Raw genomic sequence first — 19,915 nt, 5'->3', positions numbered from 1 at the left:
CAGTGGCTAAATTGTGGATTGTTACAACAGATTGCATTTATATAGCTCCTTTCATATCAGGCTTCATAGTGAAGAGGAGGGTGTCTTGCCTCAATCATCACCAGGTTGAAGCTCCCAGCAAGTGTTTGTGAACAAGGTCTCACCTGAAAGATGGCCTCCCCCCACAGCACAGCCCTGCGAACAAGTGTTAGGGTATTCTGCCACCTGTTGGCCACCACTTGCAACAGCAGCCTCCAGCTTCAGCCTTTACGTGATGCGGCTGCTGCGGAGTCTAGAAAACCACGCGACCCTTTTAATAACAAACACAGAATGAAACAGGAAAGGGAGTACTTGAACAAAGGAATAAGAAACCACGGTTTGTTTTTGGCATCCGATGTGTTTTATTATTTATTGCACGTTTTAATCAACACAATAGAAATGTCTTGGAAAACCGGGACTTTTTAAAAATCAAAGCCATAGAATGTGAAGTGATGAATTTGTCAAGTCATTCTGTTGCACTTAAAACCACATGCAGCTAACTGCAACAAGCTTACATTACATTGATCTTTAATGTTGCAAACTTTAGGCACGCATAAGCTCACAACTCAAAGAGTGAGAAAACATTCTTTTTAAAGGGGAAACTACACCATAACTCCATGTTACTGTATTTTATTGATCCCTTCACTGGTGGAATGTTTTTTTAAAAATGTATATGAATATATATTTTTAGGTCATCTAGCTATCCTATTGGTCGAGTCCTGCAGCCAAAACAGGCCCATAATTGGTACATGAATTCTGATGGGAGATATTTAGAACATTGCTATGTTGCAACTGATGCAGTCTTTTCACAAATCAATTTCCCCTTTACCTTTATTGGGTCAGGGTTAAGAACAAAGAAATGTTAGTGGACACTGAAGGTAAGCAGAAATTTGATTTGCTTTATGATATAAATGAAACACCAACATGCATTACTGAGCGTCACAATCCAAGAGTGCCCCCTCCCCTGCCACGTCCATCAGATCAGGCTTTGTTATATTTGTACTTGAAAAACACCAACACAATTAAAAACATGCCTGCTGACCTCTGTGAGCCTTCAAAGAAGCATGTTAAAAGCCAAAAATACGGAGGAATTTTGTTCTTGAAGATTGGCGAAAATAGGTATTTCTTTTAGAATTGTAATATGCAGGGATTGTGTTGATGTCTAAAGAGCTAAAGTATCGTATTTCAAATAAATATTTGACCCTGGTCTGCATAAGACATGGCAGAATAAGGTCGAGACTTAAGTCCTAACTATCAGACTCAGTCTGTAATTACGTCATACATTTCATAAACCTTCTCATTTACATTTTTTAAAGTTCTCCTTTAAGTGATGAACATCACAGTAATAAGTTACTCGGTACAGACCAAAGCCCTGTATGACTTCAGTCCAGATCATCACTGCGTTAGCAGTACTGCGTGAGCACCATGTCTTTACATATCGCACAGTAGACAGATGCGTCTGAAATGATGTTCACCATTCACACACTTTTACTTGCTTCTGCCTTAACACAAAACCATACACAGGATTTTTACCTGTCAGACAGTTATGATAATAATAATAACATATAATATAATATACAATAATAGTACTACTACTACTACTACTAATAATAATAATAATAATAATAATAATAATAATAGTCATAAACATAATACTTGCAAAAATACATTATTATGTATTTATTATTCCAATTATTAGTATGATGACAATTATTATTATTATTATTATTAGTATTACTCAATTGTAGTTCATTTTAAATGATGTTGATTTTTATATATATAAAATATATATATATTAAATTATATATATTTTATATATATAGAAATCTACAAGAGCACATGGTGTGGCAGTGTCTAACATGGCATCGACCAGCAGTAAACAACTATTATAGATCCACAGGTGGCAAAGCTACTAGAGCTGCATGAATTCATATACCATCAGATCATTTCGCAGTTATATATGTGTATGCTTTAATCCCCATAACACCGGTCACATTTGCGGTGTGGGATGGGGCTGGATTAAGCTTGGGCTAAAATATTAACTCCATGCGTAGACATAAATATCCATAACTGTGGCTCGTAGTTCCAGTGGCCTCGCGGTTCCACTGTTAGGATGTTTTAAACTCCACCGTTCATTTATTTGCCTTTGGCACAAAGCATGAAACTGTTCTAAGAGCAGATATTGGACACACAAAACAAGTGTAATAGTGGTGTGGGGTCGTAGTTCCCAACCTTGATCCTGAGGCCCCCCCGTGAATGCTGGTATATTTACTCTACAGAGCATGCACAGCTATTTCCAACACAATGTGGCTTCAGCAGTTTAAATAATGTCTCTGAGCATGAAAAGCACGTAATTAAGAAAAATTATAAAGCTTGTTAAAATTCTGGCATTGCAATTGTGGCTGGAACGAAAACCAGCACACACAGGGGGGGGGTCCCAGGACCGCGTTTGAGTACCACCGCTGTCGGGTCTGACGCACTTTGAGTGACAGCAGAGACAGTTTTGCAGAAAACCGCACACACACACACACACACACGCACAAAACTGGGAGCGTCAGGCAGCAGTAAGTGTAGCAGGGGCTCCGCTTCCCGTCTCGAACCTGCAGGAAAGGGAAACAGCATTCCGCAGGTTAAAGGCTATCCCCAGCGAGCGGTCGGAGCGGGTGGGATTCTTACGAATTATAAAGTCTGCAGATACGTGCTCCAGCTCCTGGTTCCTCAGGAGGTCAAAGGTCAACAGAAGAGAACAGTGAGAAAATTAAACGGTCCGGATCTAGGAGTTAAAAAAAAAAAAAAAAAAAAATTTTATTCCCTCAACTTCAACTTCATCTTGGATGTTCTCACAACCTTCTGAGTCCAGGCAGAGGTTCCAGGGTTTTTTATCCTGTTGCACTCGGGGTGACGAAACATCTATACTACTGCTCAATAAAACCAACAGCCCTGGGATTGCCATTTGTGTTCAGATATGGAATGGGCCATAAATACTTTGTCTCTTCTCAGTCCTCAAAAAGAATTCAATTCGCCGTTGTAAAACCAAGACAGTGGATGGTGGGGGATATTTTTTTAAAGAAGGAAAAAAAACAACCCTTGCTTACCCATAAACCCCCCGCCCCCCACCCCCCAAATGAGGATAAGGATGCAATAAAAATTAAAAGAAGGGGGGGGGGGCTCCGATTACTCAATTTCAGAAATGCAGAACAGAAGAGGTGGGCTTCACCCCCAGAGCTGGCCACCGGGTCAGGGGAACAGTCATGAGGGTATGGATTGGATGGTCTCGTAGGTTGAAAGGGCGGGTTTGGGGGGTCAGGGGGTTGGGGGGTCGGGGGGTGGGGGACGAGGGGGCGGGCGGTCGGGGCAGGGGGGCGGCACAGCGCGGGCCTTAGTCAGTGTAGTTGTGGTAGTTGTGCTGGCTCTCGTACCCGTGCCCGTCCAGGCCGTCCTCCATGCCCGCCTGCTCGTTGGGGTTGACGCAGTACTTGCTGTCGTACACCTGGCGCGGCAGGCCGTACACGGTCATGCCCATCTGCGACGCCACCTTGTTGGTGCCCATCTGCAGGGACACCGTGGCCATGTCGCAGGGCTCCATGTCCAGCTTCTTATCGAAGATCTGCCGCTTCGTACCCGGGGCGGTCATTCCGGACTGGAGGACAGAAGAGGAGGAGGAGGAGGAGGAGGAGAAGGGGAATGAGGAGAAGGAGGAGGAGGAGGAGGAGGAGAAGGGGAATGAGGAGGAGGAGGAGGAGGAGGAGAAGGGGGATGAGGAGGAGCAGGAGGAGGAGAAGGGGGATGAGGAGGAGGAGGAGAAGGAGGAGGAGGAGGAGGAGGAGAAAGAGGAGGAGGAAAAGGGGGAGGAGGAGGAAGAACAGAATGTACAGGTTTCAATCCACCCTGGTGCAAGTATTCAAGATTAAACACCTCTTTCCCTATTAAATTCTGTCCATATTGGATGCACACAGTTCTGTCCTGATCCACTATGGCTCCTCCTAACAGGGAAATATGCAGTATCTCACCATAAATGTGCTCAGGACGTCAGGACATTTATATAACGTGAACATGGCAGCCCTTTGACTGACAGTGTGGTGCATGTATACTGGAGAATTCAGATGATATTTAAAAAATAAATATTTGAAAAGGCTGTTCCACGATTTATAAATTCCAGTATTTTTCCAGCAAAGTCATAAAAGGCATTTTACGTTGAGTACAGTGCTATAACATGACTTCAAAGATATGAGTTGTTAAGAGTTACATTTTTTGGCAAGAAAACCTAGTGATCATGACCAAATACAGTAGAGCTGCATAATGTCTGCAGACCAAAATAAATATCTCCAGCTTTTCGGGACAGCAACGTGCGCATGCTTGGGAGTGAGATGTGGACACTGCCAAACAGAATTGCTTCAGAGAATGAATAAATGTAGAGGCTGGCCATTACAGCTCATGCATGAGCAGGCATTATTTTTTAAATCATGTCACATCATGATTAAATATTGTGAGTTATACCTACTGAATTGTCATTCTAATTGTACATCAATGATCGTAAATCATTGTAAAATAAGCAAATGATCTTTCCCCAGCAAAGCAGACTGGACTCCCCATTAATCTCACAATACAAGTCACCCCATATATGGAGTTCCATGCTAAACCAATATTCTAGCACATTGCATATGAATTTGTATACAGTAGAAGTGGAAAAACTGGATATAAATATTCCTTAAAATGAATGCTCTCCTCTGGTCTATGTTCCAAACCAAAAACTATTCAAAACACTGGGGGAAAAAGCCAACGGTTCCAGCACTTACTGCTGAAATAAATAAGTATACATTTTACATATTAAATAACTGAGACCTGCACTGCATAGGCATGGAAACCATGAAGATGCTCCCGACCTGATTGGCTCCCTTGTTGGTGCCCATCTGCAGGCTGATGGTTGATTGGTCCAGGGGATTGTCCATGCCCGCCTTCGGATCGTAGAGGTGGCGTCGTGTTCCATACGAGGTCATGCCTTTCTGACTGGCAAACTTATTAGTGCCCATCTGGGTTCAGAGGTAACAGTGGAATGTATCAGTTTTAATAGTTATTGGTCATTTATTATGTTTCACCTTGTCTAACACGTGGGTTTTTATAATAAAACAAGCATTAAACACCCCTAAATGCACTAAACAGGGGCTCAGAATTATTACTAACAAGATTCACATAAATGTATTAATTCACATCACTGGATTAATCCACATAACTGTGTCAATCCACATAACTGGATTAATCCATATAACTGTGTCAATCCGCATAACTGGATTAACCCATATAACTGGATTAATCAACATAAATGGATAAATCCATACAACTGTATTAATCCACATAACTCTATTAATCCACATAAGTGTACTAATTCACATAACAGGTTAAATCCACATAACTGGATTAACCCACATAATTGGATTAATCCACATAAATGGATTAATCCACATAACTGGATTAACCCACATAACTGGTTTAATCCCAAAACTGACCTGAAGCCCGATTATGTTGCGCCCCTCTTTCAGCTGCAGTGGGTTGAACTGGCGGTGCTGCTTCTCAGCATACTTCACCCCAACGTCGCATTTACAGTGATAGCCTTTGGATTTAGCCTGAAGGACACGGAGACAGACAACACAGTTACTAGCCTTCATGCCTTTTAAGAGTCTACAAACACACATACAGTATACCCACAGAGAGACAACAACATACACAGGCATACAGTATACACAGAGAGACAACAACACACACAGCCATACAGTATACACAGAGAGACAACAACACACACAGGCATACAGTATACACAGAGAGACAACAACATACACAGCCATACAGTATACACAGAGAGACAACAACACACACAGCCATACAGTATACACAGAGAGACAACAACACACACAGGCATACAGTATACACAGAGAGACAACAACACACAGCCATACAGTATACACAGAGAGACAACAACACACAGGCATACAGTATACACAGAGAGACAACAACATGCAGCCATACAGTATACACAGAGAGACAACAACACACAGCCATACAGTATACACAGAGAGACAACAACACACAGCCATACAGTATACACAGAGAGACAACAACACACATGGGCATACAGTATAGCAACAACAGAACAGTACAGACAACAACACACAGGCATACAGTATACACAGAGAGACAACAACACACAGCATACAGTATACACAGAGACAACAACACACAGCATACAGTATACCAGAAGACAACAACACAACCATACAGTATACACAGAGAGACAACAACACACAGACATACAGTATACACAGAGAGACAACAACACACAGACATACAGTATACACAGAGACAACAACACACACAGGCATACAGTATACACAGAGAGACAACAACACACAGACATACAGTATACACAGAGAGACAACAACTCACCAGCATACGTATCACAGAGACAACACACATGACATACAGTATCACAGAGAGCAACAACACCATACAGTTACACAGAGGACTACAAAAGCATGCCATACAGTATACACAGAGAGCACAAAGTATAATACATATACACTGGTAATCACATAACTCGTAATCACGTAAGGTTTAACCCACATAACTCATTAATCCACAAAACTCTTAATCCACAAACATGGTTTACCACAAAGATTATTCAATAACTCTATTATCTCCCCCATAACGTGTGGCTCCATGTGCACAGAATCAGAGGCCAAAGTTATAATTACACATAACTGGATTAATTCACATAACTCTGTTAATCCACGTAACTGGTTTAACCCACATAACTGGATTAATCCACATAACTCTATTAATCCACATAACTCTGTTAATACACATAACTGGATTAATCCACATAACTCTATTAATTCACATAACTCTGTTAATCCACATAACTGGTTTAACCCACATAACCGGATTAATCCACATAACTCTATTAATCCACAAAACTCTGTTAATCCACATAACTCTATTAATCCACATAACTCTGTTAATACACATAACTGGATTAATCCACATAACTGGATTAATTCACATAATTGTTTTAATCCACATAACTGGATTAATCCACATAACTCTATTAATCCAACTAAGTGTATCAATCCACATAACTGGATTTTAATCAATCCACATAATTATTAATCCACATAACTTGTTAATCACATAACTGGATTAATCCACATAACTGGATTAATTCACATAATTGTTTTAATCCACATAACTGGATTAATCCACATAACTCTATTAACCCACACAACTCTATTAATCCAACTAAGTGTATCAATCCACATAACTGGATTAATTCACATAACTCTATTAATCCAAATAACTGGATTAACCGTGTTAATCCAGTTACGTGCATTAATAGTTAATAGTTATAATTATGGTAGCAGGCTACCTCACGCTGCTTCCGAGCGTCAGCTCCAAACTCACCATTCCCGCCAGGGTGATGAGAGTGCTCTGCACCTGGGTGTGGTTCATGTTCTCAAACAGGTCGTTGGCTTCAAAGAGGTCATGTGGCTTTAGGCCGTACTCCGTGATGGCCCGGACAAAGTTTCCAATATTTTCTAACTGCACAGTGAAATAAACCAGGACATGGAGTCAAATGCGTGATTTTTATGTCAGAAGAAACGTAAGATGTAATATTATTACGACTATAAACGGCTGCTTTTATGTCCCTGTTCAGTCGTAAGATTCCCCTCCCCTACATCGTCTACAAGGCATCGAATTACATCAATTGTGCATCATAGGTAAAATAAGATAAAAGGTAAAAACTTTTTAAAATTTTCATCAGGATGCAGTGTAAGAAAGGAACATTTGCTCCGGTTAATGCATAGAACTCAAGTCAAAAGTACAGTTCATTAACTTGGTAACTGAACTTGAAGAATGAAACTGCAATTCAAATAGAATTTGCCGTGTGTGGTAGGTCAGAGGTGGTATGCAAGGCCCTACTGATTATGATGCAAACAGGATGTTTTTAAACCCTGTGAAAATAGAAATTAGTTTCTTTTTTTAGGGGGGCGAATTAACTGGATTACACATATGGATTAAGTCAGATAATTGTTTTAACTCACATAAGGATAACCACATAACTAAACACAAGACATTTAGAACTGGAAGGCCAGGCGATCAGATCCACTAGCTGTTAATTCCATAACTCTATTAAGTCCAGCACGGGTGATACTGCATGTTAATCAGTATAGGCTGGATCCACATAGTCTAAGTTATAATTATGGTGAGCAGGCTACCTCACCTGCTCCGAGCGTCCCTCAAAGCTCCCTACATTCCGCCATGGTATGAAGTCCTCTCCTCACCCTGAAGATGTGGCTCCTCTTCTCACTACAGGATGTTGGCTTCACTAGAGCAATGTGGCTTTGCCTCACTCCTACGGGACAAGTTCTCCATCTTCCTACACGCACAGTGAATAAGCCAGACATGACAAATACTGAGTTCCCTTCTCAGCAGCAAGGGATATGTACTCTTCCCTACCAACGGATGATTTTAAGTCTCCCTCCTCAGTCGAAGATGCACCCTCCCCCACACTCTCCACAGGATGACGACTTACTCATCACAGATGTAGCATCCATACTGGACAAGATAAGATCAAAAGGATGAATAACTTTTTAAAATTCCTTCACTCAGGATACAGTCTGCAGAAACGGAACATTTCTCCTCCTAATGCAAGAGACTCAGTCAAGCTACAGGTGTATTAACTCTCGTCACTATACTGAAGGGATGACTAAACTCCCAATTCACTAATTCACAGTGTGTTGCTCTCCCACTCATCGCAAGGATACTGACTTCTCAGCATAACAGGATGATTTTTAACTCACTGTGATGACTAAGTTTATTCTCACGGAGCTGAATCCTGCCACGTCTCACTCCGGGATGCTGATCTTCTCACCAGACGCAGGATGAAGCTCTCTCACTTAACTCTATGAAGAGAAAGAAACACAGAGAAACAGCAACACATTAGGAGACTAAGCTCCATCCCAGACGTCACTGCCACAGATGACTGATCTCCCTACTGCACTCACACATTAGTCCTCCTCACGAGGTGATACTTCATCTCACTGAAGATGACTAAGCTACCCCCCCACTGCTGCGGATCTAGTACTTGCTAGCTGATGAAGGATGGCATAAGCCCTCCCTCACCAACCGCACAGGATGCCTGAGTCTCACTCTTTCTGGTACATTCCGCCACTTCTGGTGACTAGCTCCTCCCCCTCACTCACTCCACAGGATGACTAAGCTCCTCCCCCTCCTCACTCTCGCACAGGATGACTAAGCTCCTCCCCCCCCACTCACTCGCACAGGATGACTAGCTCCTCCCCCTCACTCACTCACTGCACAGATGACTAAGCTCCTCCCCCTCACTCACTCGCACAAGATGACTAAGCTCCTCCCCCTCACTCACTCGCACAGGATGACTAAGCTCCTCCCCCTCACTCACTCGCACAGGATGACTAAGCTCCTCCCCCCTCCCCACTCACTCGCACAGGATGACTAAGCTCCTCCCCCCTCCCTCACTCGCACAGGATGACTAAGCTCCTCCCCCTCACTCACTCGCACAGATGACTAAGCTCCTCCCCCTCCCTCACTCACTCGCACAGGATGACTAAGCTCCTCCCCTCCCTCACTCACTCCACAGGATGACTAAGCTCCTCCCCCTCACTCACTCCACAGGATGACTAAGCTCCTCCCCCTCACTCACTCCACAGGATGACTAAGCTCCTCCCCCTCACTCACTCCACAGGATGACTAAGCTCCTCCCCCTCACTCACTCGCACAAGATGACTAAGCTCCTCCCCCTCCCTCACTCACTCGCACAGGATGACTAGCTCCTCCCCCTCCCTCACTCACTCCACAGGATAACTAAGCTCCTCCCCCTCACTCACTCACACAGGATGACTAAGCTCCTCCCCCACTCACTCACAGGATGACTACTCTCCTCACTACTCACAAGATGACTGAGCTCCTCCCCCTCACTCACTCACTCCACAGGATGACTAAGCTCCTCCCCCTCACTCACTCACACAGGATGACTAAGCTCCTCCCCCTCCCTCACTCACTCACGGATGTAGCTCTCCCTCCTCACCACTGCACAGGTACTAAGCTCCTCCCCCCCACTCCCGTCACTCCCTAACACAGGATGACTAAGCTCCTCCCCCCACTCACTCACACAGGATGACTAAGCTCCTCCCCCCTCCCTCACTCACTCGCACAAGATGACTGAGCTCCTCCCCCTCACTCACTCGCACAGGATGACTAAGCTCCTCCCCCCTCCCTCACTCACTCGCACAGGATGACGCCATCTTTTAGCCCCTCCATGAAATTGTCGCCGACCCTGCGGCCCGTCACTTCCTGGATCCACTGCCGCAGCTCCTCCTCCTTGCGGGGGTCATACTTCTGGGCCAGCTGAAGAACAGGGGCAGAGGTCAAAGGTTAAAGGTTAAAGCAGCCCTGTGTTGCATGGTACCACGACTCGAATCCCATCAGCGCACTTTCCTGATTCGCCAAAGGTACAGGACTCTTTTTACAGTTTCCCAAAAGTGTATTTTGGAAGAAGCTGTGTTTTGATTCTATGGAGTGAGATTCAAATAATTATTGTATCAATGGAAATGTTGACTTACCACCTATGATAAAACATAAATCTTTACAGTAGAACTTTAAAGTAGCACTTTCATTGAATACTTAACATAAGCTTTATAAAGCTTTAATTTAATTCACATTAAAGTTTTATAGCTTGTTCACATAGCTGTGTATCGTGAAGAAGCAATTTTGGCTTAGTGTGACCATCATAATAAATAAGGAATTACAATATACAATGCATTACATTGTTTTCAAAGACAAATTTCCTTTATCTCATTTTACAAATACCAGTCTGGTATCTGACAATCAGCGCTGGTGACGGTGCAGGTGGTGAGCAGATGTCTACAGTGAACTCATTAGCACCTCACTGTGGGTAATCTGTGTACTGCACTCCTGTGGCCTGACAGTTAACCTGACAGCTACACGCACCAGAGCTGCACCCTGCGGCAAGGGTGTGAACAGCAAGCACTGGCTAACATTCGATTATTTAATCACAAAAACACACCAATACCTATAACTGACAGATCGTATGCATCACTCTCTTCTCCACCTCAGCCCCAACCCATTTTCAACTTTCTGCAACCGGTTTTAATTCCTGTCTGCCGGGGAGTCATTACTGTTTTATTGCAGTGTTGTTGTTTTTTTTAATCACCCACAAGCCCTCTGCCAGAACCCCTTCTCTCTGCCAGAACCCCTTCTCTCTGCCGGGCTTGTGGCTCAACCACACGCCCCGGCCACCTAGCGAGTCAGCGTACTGAAAGGGAATGCCAAAGGTCAAAGGTCAAAGGTTAAAAAAGGGCCAAAAAATCATTTAAGAAATCACTTCAGACCTTCAGTCTGAAGAACAGCCTGCACCCCCATCACTCCTCCATCACACCCCCATCACTCCTCCATCCCTCATACAAGATTTCTTTTTAAAAAATGACAGAAGCTCAAAGGAGAGGAAAAAGGATAAAAGAAATCACGAGAAACGGAAAACACGAAAAGCCGCTGAAGCGCTGATTTCTTCCGCAGTCGGTTTCCTCCGCTGTGCCGCACAAACCGCTGACGGTTCGGCTGTCCTCTCCTCCACCCCGCCCCTCACCCCCCGACCCCACCCCCACACACCCCCCCCCCCCGTCTAAGACACGCACATTCTCTCGCGCCCCTCCCTTGCGTTCCCCGAGCCGCGCGGCGAAGACTCCTTAAAAGGAGGCAGAAGCCACCTTTCGGCCTGGCGAGCATCGCCCGGGCAGACCCGCCAGCCGACGGAACAATCTAGAAGAAGTGATCGGCGCCGAGTCGCTGCTCCACCGCTCCGGCCGATGCCAGGATTCTTCCGCTACCCGTTCCTCGGGGGGCCAGAAGTCTTCGTAAAAACGGTGCACACACACCAAATATCTTCCACAAGCTACGTATAAAGAGCAATGTATGGGCGGCAGTGTAGCACAGTGGGTAAGGAACTGGTTTCAGTTCCTGGGTAGGATGCTGCCCTTGAGCAAGGCGCCTAACCTGCATTGCTTCAGTACACATCCAGCTGCATAAATGGATGCAATGTAAAAGTTGTGTAAGTCGCTCTGGATAAGAGTGTCCGCTGAACGCCAGTAATGTATAAAAAAGACACATTATGCCTGTGTTTAAACATAGTGGAAGCCCTCTTAAAAGGAAGTCATTATTTATTATTTGGCCAGCCGTGGGGTACACACTGACAGCGTGCAGACACAGACCTGGACATAATCACATCGCCACAACGTTTAGATGCATTTTTGCATTTTTTCGTCTCAGTGATTAAAGAGGACAAGAGCGCTGTGCTTATGGTGGGCTGAGCATCGCTGCCCTACGCTGTTCCTCGACAAGCAGAACCCTACGCTGTTCCTCGATAAGCAGACCCCTACGCTGTTCCTCGATAAGCAGACCCCTATGCTGTTCCTCGATAAGCAGACCCCTACGTTGTTCCTCGATAAGCAGACCCCTACGTTCCGTAACGACCCTCGCTGTTCCTCGATAAGCAGACCCCTACGCTGTTCCTCGATAAGCAGACCCCTACGCTGTTCCTCGATAAGCAGACCCCTACGCTGTTCCTCGATAAGCAGACCCCTACGCTGTTCCTCGACAAGCAGACCCCTACGCTGTTCCTCGATAAGCAGACCCCTACGCTGTTCCTCGATAAGCAGACCCCTACGCTGTTCCTCGATAGCGACCTATGCGTTCCGAAAGCAGACCCCTACGCTGTTCCTCGATAAGCAGACCCCTACGCTGTTCCTCGATAAGCAGACCTCGCTGTTCTCGACAAGCAACCCTACGCTGTTCCTCGATAAGAGACCTACCGTTCCGACAAACACCCCTACGCTGTTCCTCGACAAGCAGACCCCTACGCTGTTCCTCGACAACAGCCTACGCTGTCTCGAAGCAGACCCCGTTCCGCAAGCAGACCCCTACGCTGTTCCTCGACAAGCAGACCCCTACGCTGTTCCTCGATAAGCAGACCCCTACGCTGTTCCTCGATAAGCAGACCCCTACGCTGTTCCTCGATAAGCAGACCCCTACGCTGTTCCTCGATAAGCAGACCCCTACGCTGTTTCTCGACAAGCAGACGTGCTGAGATCACCGAGCTAAAAGGAACGGAAGCAACGAGGCCTTTTTTCGACGAGGCTTTCTTCAGCGTTTTTTGTGTGTGACTGCGCTGCCATTTCCATGGAAGAGCGCCGTGAAAGCCTCAGCTTCAGCGTCTCACAGAGAAGCCTGGAGCAGACACGGAGTGGGCGGATCCTCTGCCACACAGCATCACGACGTGCCACCTCACTCCAGAACACGAGCTTCGGTGCCGCTGGCCTTCTGTACCGCTAATAAACTCAGCCGTTTAATAAAACCGTCGTTAGGACTCAAGAGGAGTCCCTGCTGACTGGAACATGTTTCCAGAATGTTTGGGGGAAGATTGCAGCTAAGGTCCCATTTGACCGTGAGATAACATTTTTCGTCTTGGAGTCTTGGAACATTTTTTATTCCAAACAAGCACAGTCGAAGTCCGCAGGAAAAAAACACTCCAGCAAGTCTGATGGTTATCAATTTGTCACTAAAAAAATACATCACGCGGGATGTGAGTCACACACATATTAAGAATGTTCTAATTTGAAATACTGAAATGAAAGATTTGTTCAGCATTGCTAACATCTCTCATAAAATTAAATAAGGTTCTAAGATCGTTCCTACAATGTCCCTGGTGACTTCATGAATGTTCAGGGAACCAAAACCGCTAAGCTGGAGTGCTATTCTTGCACAATGAAATACTCAGCTGGGTTGTAATTTTACATCACGTACTACGCTGAACAGGTTCAATAAAATGTGCAAAAGGTAATGTGCACATAATCTTTAACATAAAATTGTGCGAACAGATGTCATAATGCCAGTACTAACCATATAGATATGTGGGATATGTTTTCATGTTGAGCTGTGAAGAGGCCGTTCAATTTTTTCCCTGTGTACTGGAAGCTGACAGTCTTGTTATTTCAACCATATCGGACAGATATCTAAGAAGGAATACCTAATGTTACTTGTATCCATGAATATTAATTATCTCTCTTTTAACACTCACTCTTTCCCTTTCTTTTTTGAAAAAACAAACAAACAAAAAAACTGTTCTTCACACGCATCTGAACAGCGCCTGCTGCCAGCGAGATTAGCGATGAAGGAACAGGAGTTTCCAGAATGTTCTCTCTCCCTGTGAATGAGTGACAGGTGAGTGAGGAAGAGCTCGCAGAGTGACAGGTGAGTGAGGAAGAGCAGGGTGACAGGCGAGTGAGGAAGATCAGAGTGACAGGAGAGTGAGGAAGAGCGTGCAGAGTGAGGAAGAGCAGAGTGAAGGGGAGTGAGGAAGAGCGTGCAGAGTGAGGAAGAGCAGAGTGACAGGAGAGTGAGGAAGAGCGTGCAGAGTGAGGAAGAGCAGAGTGACAGGTGAGTGAGGAAGAGCAGAGTGACAGGAGAGTGAGGAAGAGCGCGCAGAGTGACAGGAGAGTGAGGAAGAGCAGAGCCACACAGAGGCTGTTGGGTCACGTGATTTAGACGTTCCGGGTGAAATAAGGGCCCATTGTGCCATGGCGCCGTGCGAACGTGCCCACGCACAGAGCCAGGTAGGCGGGATGGCCCCCCAGTGCCCGCTGAGGGCTTCCCTCCTGTGTGCACCTCACCCCCCACCCCCCACCCCCCACCCCCCACCCCTTCAAAAAAAACTCTCTCAGATAGCACGGTCGCTGAACGCTACTCCATTTCATGTGGCCCACCCAAGTACTTTCAGGGGAAACGTTTTTTTGTTTTTTTTTACCATTTGCGGGGGCTGCTGTAAAAATGGCTTAAGAAGCGCATCTGTCTCGGATAAAGCTGACGGCTAAAATAAAGTTAGATAATAACCAATGCTTTTATTCTCACCGATTGCCAATAATCATTCTCCACACTAGGATAAAGATCGTGCTTGTGCGTTAAGGACAGCAGGCCCACCAAACTGTGTGCGTCAGCAACAAACACAGCCCAACGGGCCGACGCTGTAAAGGGAACAGCAGAGGGAGAAAGTGTAGAAACGCGTCTTTGCTTTTTAAATAAATAAATAAATAAATACATTTTAAAAATGTAAAAACGGTAAAAGGCAAATTTAAATAAAATACAAAGGGAGACCCCTTAAGCAAGGGCACTTGAACTTGAAGTATTATCAATTAAACTAAAACACTTAAAAAAAAAAAAGAGTAAAGGCTGTTATTAAACAGTGGCGACTACCTCTGTTTTCCTACTGTGAGTCTTCATCAGCACACAGAGTCGACGGCACAAACATTACCAAGAAGGAATGAAAAGCAGGACCTCCGTTCATTTCAAAGATCCAGACAGGGCCCAGGAGAAGAGGACCATATCATATGCCCCCATTTTAACCGCCTGTGCCCGTCTGACAGTATGCAGCCCATTCTCCTTACGGCCACAATAGGATTTACCCCTGATATCACCAACGGATTTGTTTTAGTCTGGCATTACAAGAATAATTTGAAAAATCCCTGTTTTTATTTTACATTACAGGCATTTAGCAGACGCTCTTATCCAGAGCGACGTACACAACTTTCTTTACATAGCATTTGCACTGCATCCATTTTATACAGCTGGATGTATACTGAAGCAGTGCAGGTTAAGTACCTTCCTCAAGGGTTACAACTGAACCGGTGACCTTTAGGTTACAAGACCAGTTCCTTACCCATTATAACTGAACTGCTGCCCATTTTCTGCCAATTTGTAACAGCCAGTTGTATTTGCAGGCCTCCATCCAACCCCCCCCCCCCCCCCTTTAAATTAGAGGGGAGTGCGAGCTTCTGCGCTTCTCCCAGCGAACACGCTGCTGCAGCTGCTGCCCCTTCCGCCCCACATACCGCCATCTGCACTGCACAGGTACTGCACCGCACGACCCTAACCCTAACCCCCCTAACCCCCCACCCCCCAAGGAGTGCCTATTGAGGAAAACAGCCCGTGAAGCACCTGTTGATTCTCACCCCCCCCCCCTTCCTCAGGAGGACCATGTATTGAGCTGCATTGCTGCGCTGACAGACAGTTCCAAAGTGCAGGAACATTGACAGGAAATGAAATGGTTTACCTGCTCCGCAATCGCGTGGGTGTGTATTCAGGCAGCGCTGCGCATTTTCACTGCAGGTCAACATCTGTCAATCAGGTTTAGCCATCAAGGCCCGCCCCTACACCAACAACACTATAGCCCCCATAAACGCAAGAATATATTCAACAGTACCCCCCAAATCACAGAGGCCTGGGGCAAAGCTGGTCTCTGCCCTTTTCCATTCAGGGGTGACGCTGCTCTCATTTGCCCACCGTCTCCTGCTACTCATTCTGACAGGTGACTATTTATTATACGCCCATTTTACAACACTACAATCAGATTCTTTTTAAATTACACTTGCTATGACGTGTGTCGTTTGATGGTGCATTTCATCAGAGTGATTCTGGCCAGTAACGGGCCATTACATAATAGCTAAACCGTTGTTCTCCACTGCACGGAAGATCCGCTGCGTTACTCTTTTTTTGTGCAGTTCTCACAAAGTTGTCATACACTGCGAACACGGGTAGCAAATTCGCCGGGGTTTCTTTTTCCATTTACACTTGGCCTCTACATCTCTTCAGTGAAAGGTTCCTAAACCGAATGACGGCTTAACACCGAGGCAGAACACGTGGTTTTCACTAGAAGCGCGTTCTAGCGCAGCATCCTCGTCGGCTGCTGCCAGCTGGGCAATGCATTGCAGCGGTGTTTACAGCGTGCATCCACACTTCTCCGACAACCTACCTTGCTTTTGACTTCTGCTGACATCCCAAAAGACGGTCCTCTGCTGAAATGGGTTGTCATTGTGTTCTTTGATCGTTAATAGTAGACAGTAGCCTGGTCAGCAGAAAATCGATGTAAATTCCTACGAACAGCTGCGGAAAAGACGAAGATGACGATGGTACGTATATGTGTTTCGTTCCCGTTTCCTTTTCGCTGCACTTGGCATGAGCTTGGTCCACTTCGCAGAACTTTTCTCAATCTCAATCTTTTTTAAACTCTTCCATCTGTGCGTGCCCAGAGCGTAGAATGATTGGCCAGGGCCACCGTCCAATCACGACGCTGCCTCGTCCTCTCAGTGATGTCAGCGACATGGCATTAGCTCCAAGCCGTGTCAGTTTTTCCACCACCTTCAGATTAATAAATGGATGCTTTTCATGTGTGTCAGATTTTTATTGCTCATCTTCTCGAAATTTGATTTACCCTTTTAACAAATGAATACGACTAATCTTTACATATACATGCATGCCAAATTCTGAATGTATTTGATCTGAGCTTTCTGATGACTTGCAATCCAGTTATTTGCGTGGCCAACACTAAAGTTTATAACTGCGTTGAGTTTATACGTATTACTTCATACCGTCATCAAAATATCTGCTTATTTCTGACTTATTTCAGTTCCCCAAAATCTATTTTATTTTGTGTCTGTCTACAGACACATATTTTATTTTGATAGGAGGTCTCTCAGTGATTGTTACATTACAGTAATTTTCTTACTGTACATGGTCGCCTGGGTAAAACTTTTATTAATTTACACATGGGCTGCTTATACGTTGCCTTAGTTGTAAACTTATTGACAATCCATAGGCCTATATATAATTTATCATGCCATTTTATCGTGGCCGTATGATTTGCATCATGCATTTTCCTTCTCGTTACATAGGCCTACTTTTCTTACGTCGCTACCACTCACTGAATTTGAATTTTATTGGTTGTAATTTTAAACACAGAGTCTCTCCGTGGCATCAAAAGTTGTGAGTTATGATTCTATTTAGCTGTAAATTCAACTCTCTTTTCATAGTCCTCCATAAAGTGAGTTGATGTTGTGTATTACTTCCTCAAATGTTTTTCTTTCACAACAATCTAGTTGCCAGCTATCTTGCGCCAATGTTTACAGTATAATTATACAATATATTTCATGTAGGCTACTATTTGTAGTACAATCATAATTTATCTGTTCTATTCTTTGAGAAGCAGTGTGGCGATTGCAGTACGAAACCGGTCATATCCCAAAACTGGCTCTCCGTCTTCCCACACAATTACCGTCGGAAAACTTGAAGGCATACATTTTAATAAGGTTTTAATATTTCCCCATACATGTGAAACTCTAGATGCAATAGAATTGAATTGGCAATAAGAGTTTTTTTTTTTTTTTAACTCAACGGCATCTCTAAGCTCAGAAGCCCTCTGTGGCACGCGCTGCTCCACCCCCTCCCTCGGTATGTTTGATGTGATCATTACCGTGATCTCCGGCTCAGAGCCCTGATGTCACCGGGAACACCATGAGCAGTGAGCCGGTTTTCCCGTTTTACCCGCGTGCGTGTCATCGTGCATAACAAAGGGATGGGATGCTGGGTGCACGGCTGCCATTTGAATAGGGGGCACCACGGTCCTCTTGAGAGGGTGAATCACGTCTCTCTGGGGATAGTGAAAGGGCATTAACAGGCACTAGGAGAAATAGGGGGGAGGGGGGAGGGGTAGTGGTGGTGATGCATACTGCTTTTGGATTGCGATATGAAACAAGAATGGAAGCTGGATGGTCTCTCTCTTTCGTTATTTCTAAAAGGTACCTGGGATAACAGACCGTTTCTGTATGGCAAAACGGCAATTCTGTCAGCACTACAAAAGACAAGAGAGAGACCATGGCTAAAAAGCAGGCCAACTACTCAAAGCATACTCACATTAGCAGATGCGTAAAGCACGTTTGATTATTCATATACAATTGCGCATTCAGTGAAACGCTGTTCCGTTTTTATGATTTCAAATATTAGCAATACGTTTAAGAATTCGAAAACAAAAGATGCCGATAAAATGCTACGTTAACAGGAGAATGGGCTACGTGTGAAATTTCCCTAAGAAGGTAGCGAACGTTGGTCGAGTATGAGAGCTCGCTGGGCCTTGCACACACACACAAAAAGTATTCTGCATTAAAGCAGAGAAGTGATGCGATGATATCACGGACAGTCTTAGAAAATACTCGATCACTGTAACGCAGTAGCAGTGAGGTAGCGAGAAGACGGCGAAAGGACCAAACAGAGGTCTTGTAAACATCTGAGAGAGAGAGAGTGACAGAAGGAATGCCGATGCTTTATTTGGGCATGAGTGCGCGCAGAAAAGTCGTAGGTGACTAGAAACGGGAATGCATCGCTACTCGCTAGCACTGCGTAGACTCAAATGATCCAAAATGAACATAGCTTCTGGAACCTGTTTTGAGACTGTGCACGCTTCAGGCTTAGACGGGTCGTGTATTTCCTTGGAGACTCCGTCCAGGCCTATACTCTATCCACTACATCCATACACATTTTGCTTCCTCGTCAAAAACTAGTGGAAATAGATTCGGAAACAAAGTATAATTTATTCCAAACGACGGCTGCTCCGTGTCGTAGGCCTAAGGACTGACGCATGGCAGAAAATGACTGCACACGCGTAATCTCGAGGAAATTAAATGACATACAGCACAAGCAGTTTTAAAATAGCTAACAAAACGAGTGATACGCAACCAGGAAGCATTATACATTTAATTTGGCATCTTTTCAGACGTATATTAATACATACGCAACTGATTTAAGGGTGACGATCAAATATAATTTTGAGTCCGAAAACACTGTCAACATAAATTGGACATCAGAGCGCTAAAGAGAGCGAGAGATTTGCTTCTGAAACACGGGGAGGGGGGTCACTTTCAAAGTTTCAGCCCCTCCAGTCCAGCGACTTGCCTATTTATGGAAGAAC

At 44.8% G+C, this 19,915-nt stretch overlaps 1 protein-coding gene across 1 annotated transcript; it reads right to left on the bottom strand.

Annotated features, from left to right (window-relative positions):
* Nucleotides 1–356: 356 nt before the first annotated feature.
* LOC135244097 (calponin-1-like) lies at nt 357–17,172 on the bottom strand. Its single transcript, XM_064316297.1, has 7 exons — nt 16,928–17,172; nt 10,331–10,455; nt 7,471–7,624; nt 5,523–5,639; nt 4,902–5,048; nt 3,438–3,658; nt 357–2,618 (listed from the first exon to the last, which is right to left on the bottom strand). The coding sequence occupies exons 1-7, from the start codon at nt 16,985–16,987 to the stop codon at nt 2,573–2,575; spliced, it is 870 nt and encodes a 289-aa protein (XP_064172367.1). The 5' UTR covers nt 16,988–17,172; the 3' UTR covers nt 357–2,572.
* Nucleotides 17,173–19,915: the final 2,743 nt, after the last annotated feature.

Source organism: Anguilla rostrata, chromosome 17, assembly GCF_018555375.3.
Source record: "Anguilla rostrata isolate EN2019 chromosome 17, ASM1855537v3, whole genome shotgun sequence".
NCBI lineage: Eukaryota > Metazoa > Chordata > Actinopteri > Anguilliformes > Anguillidae > Anguilla > Anguilla rostrata.
Note: the sequence above shows the minus strand (reverse complement) of the source record. Positions and strands in the feature narration are given on the sequence as shown.

Coding starts and splice junctions, on each gene's coding strand:
- LOC135244097 (XM_064316297.1), bottom strand. CDS start 16,987: ATGACAACCCATTTCAGCAGAGGACCGTCTTTTGGGATGTCAGCAGAA. Junction 5,640..7,470: donor TCATCACCCTGGCGGGAATG/GTGAGTTTGGAG, acceptor CGTGTCCTTCAG/GCTAAATCCAAAGGCTATCA. Junction 5,049..5,522: donor GCAACATAATCGGGCTTCAG/GTCAGTTTTGGG, acceptor CTCTGAACCCAG/ATGGGCACTAATAAGTTTGC.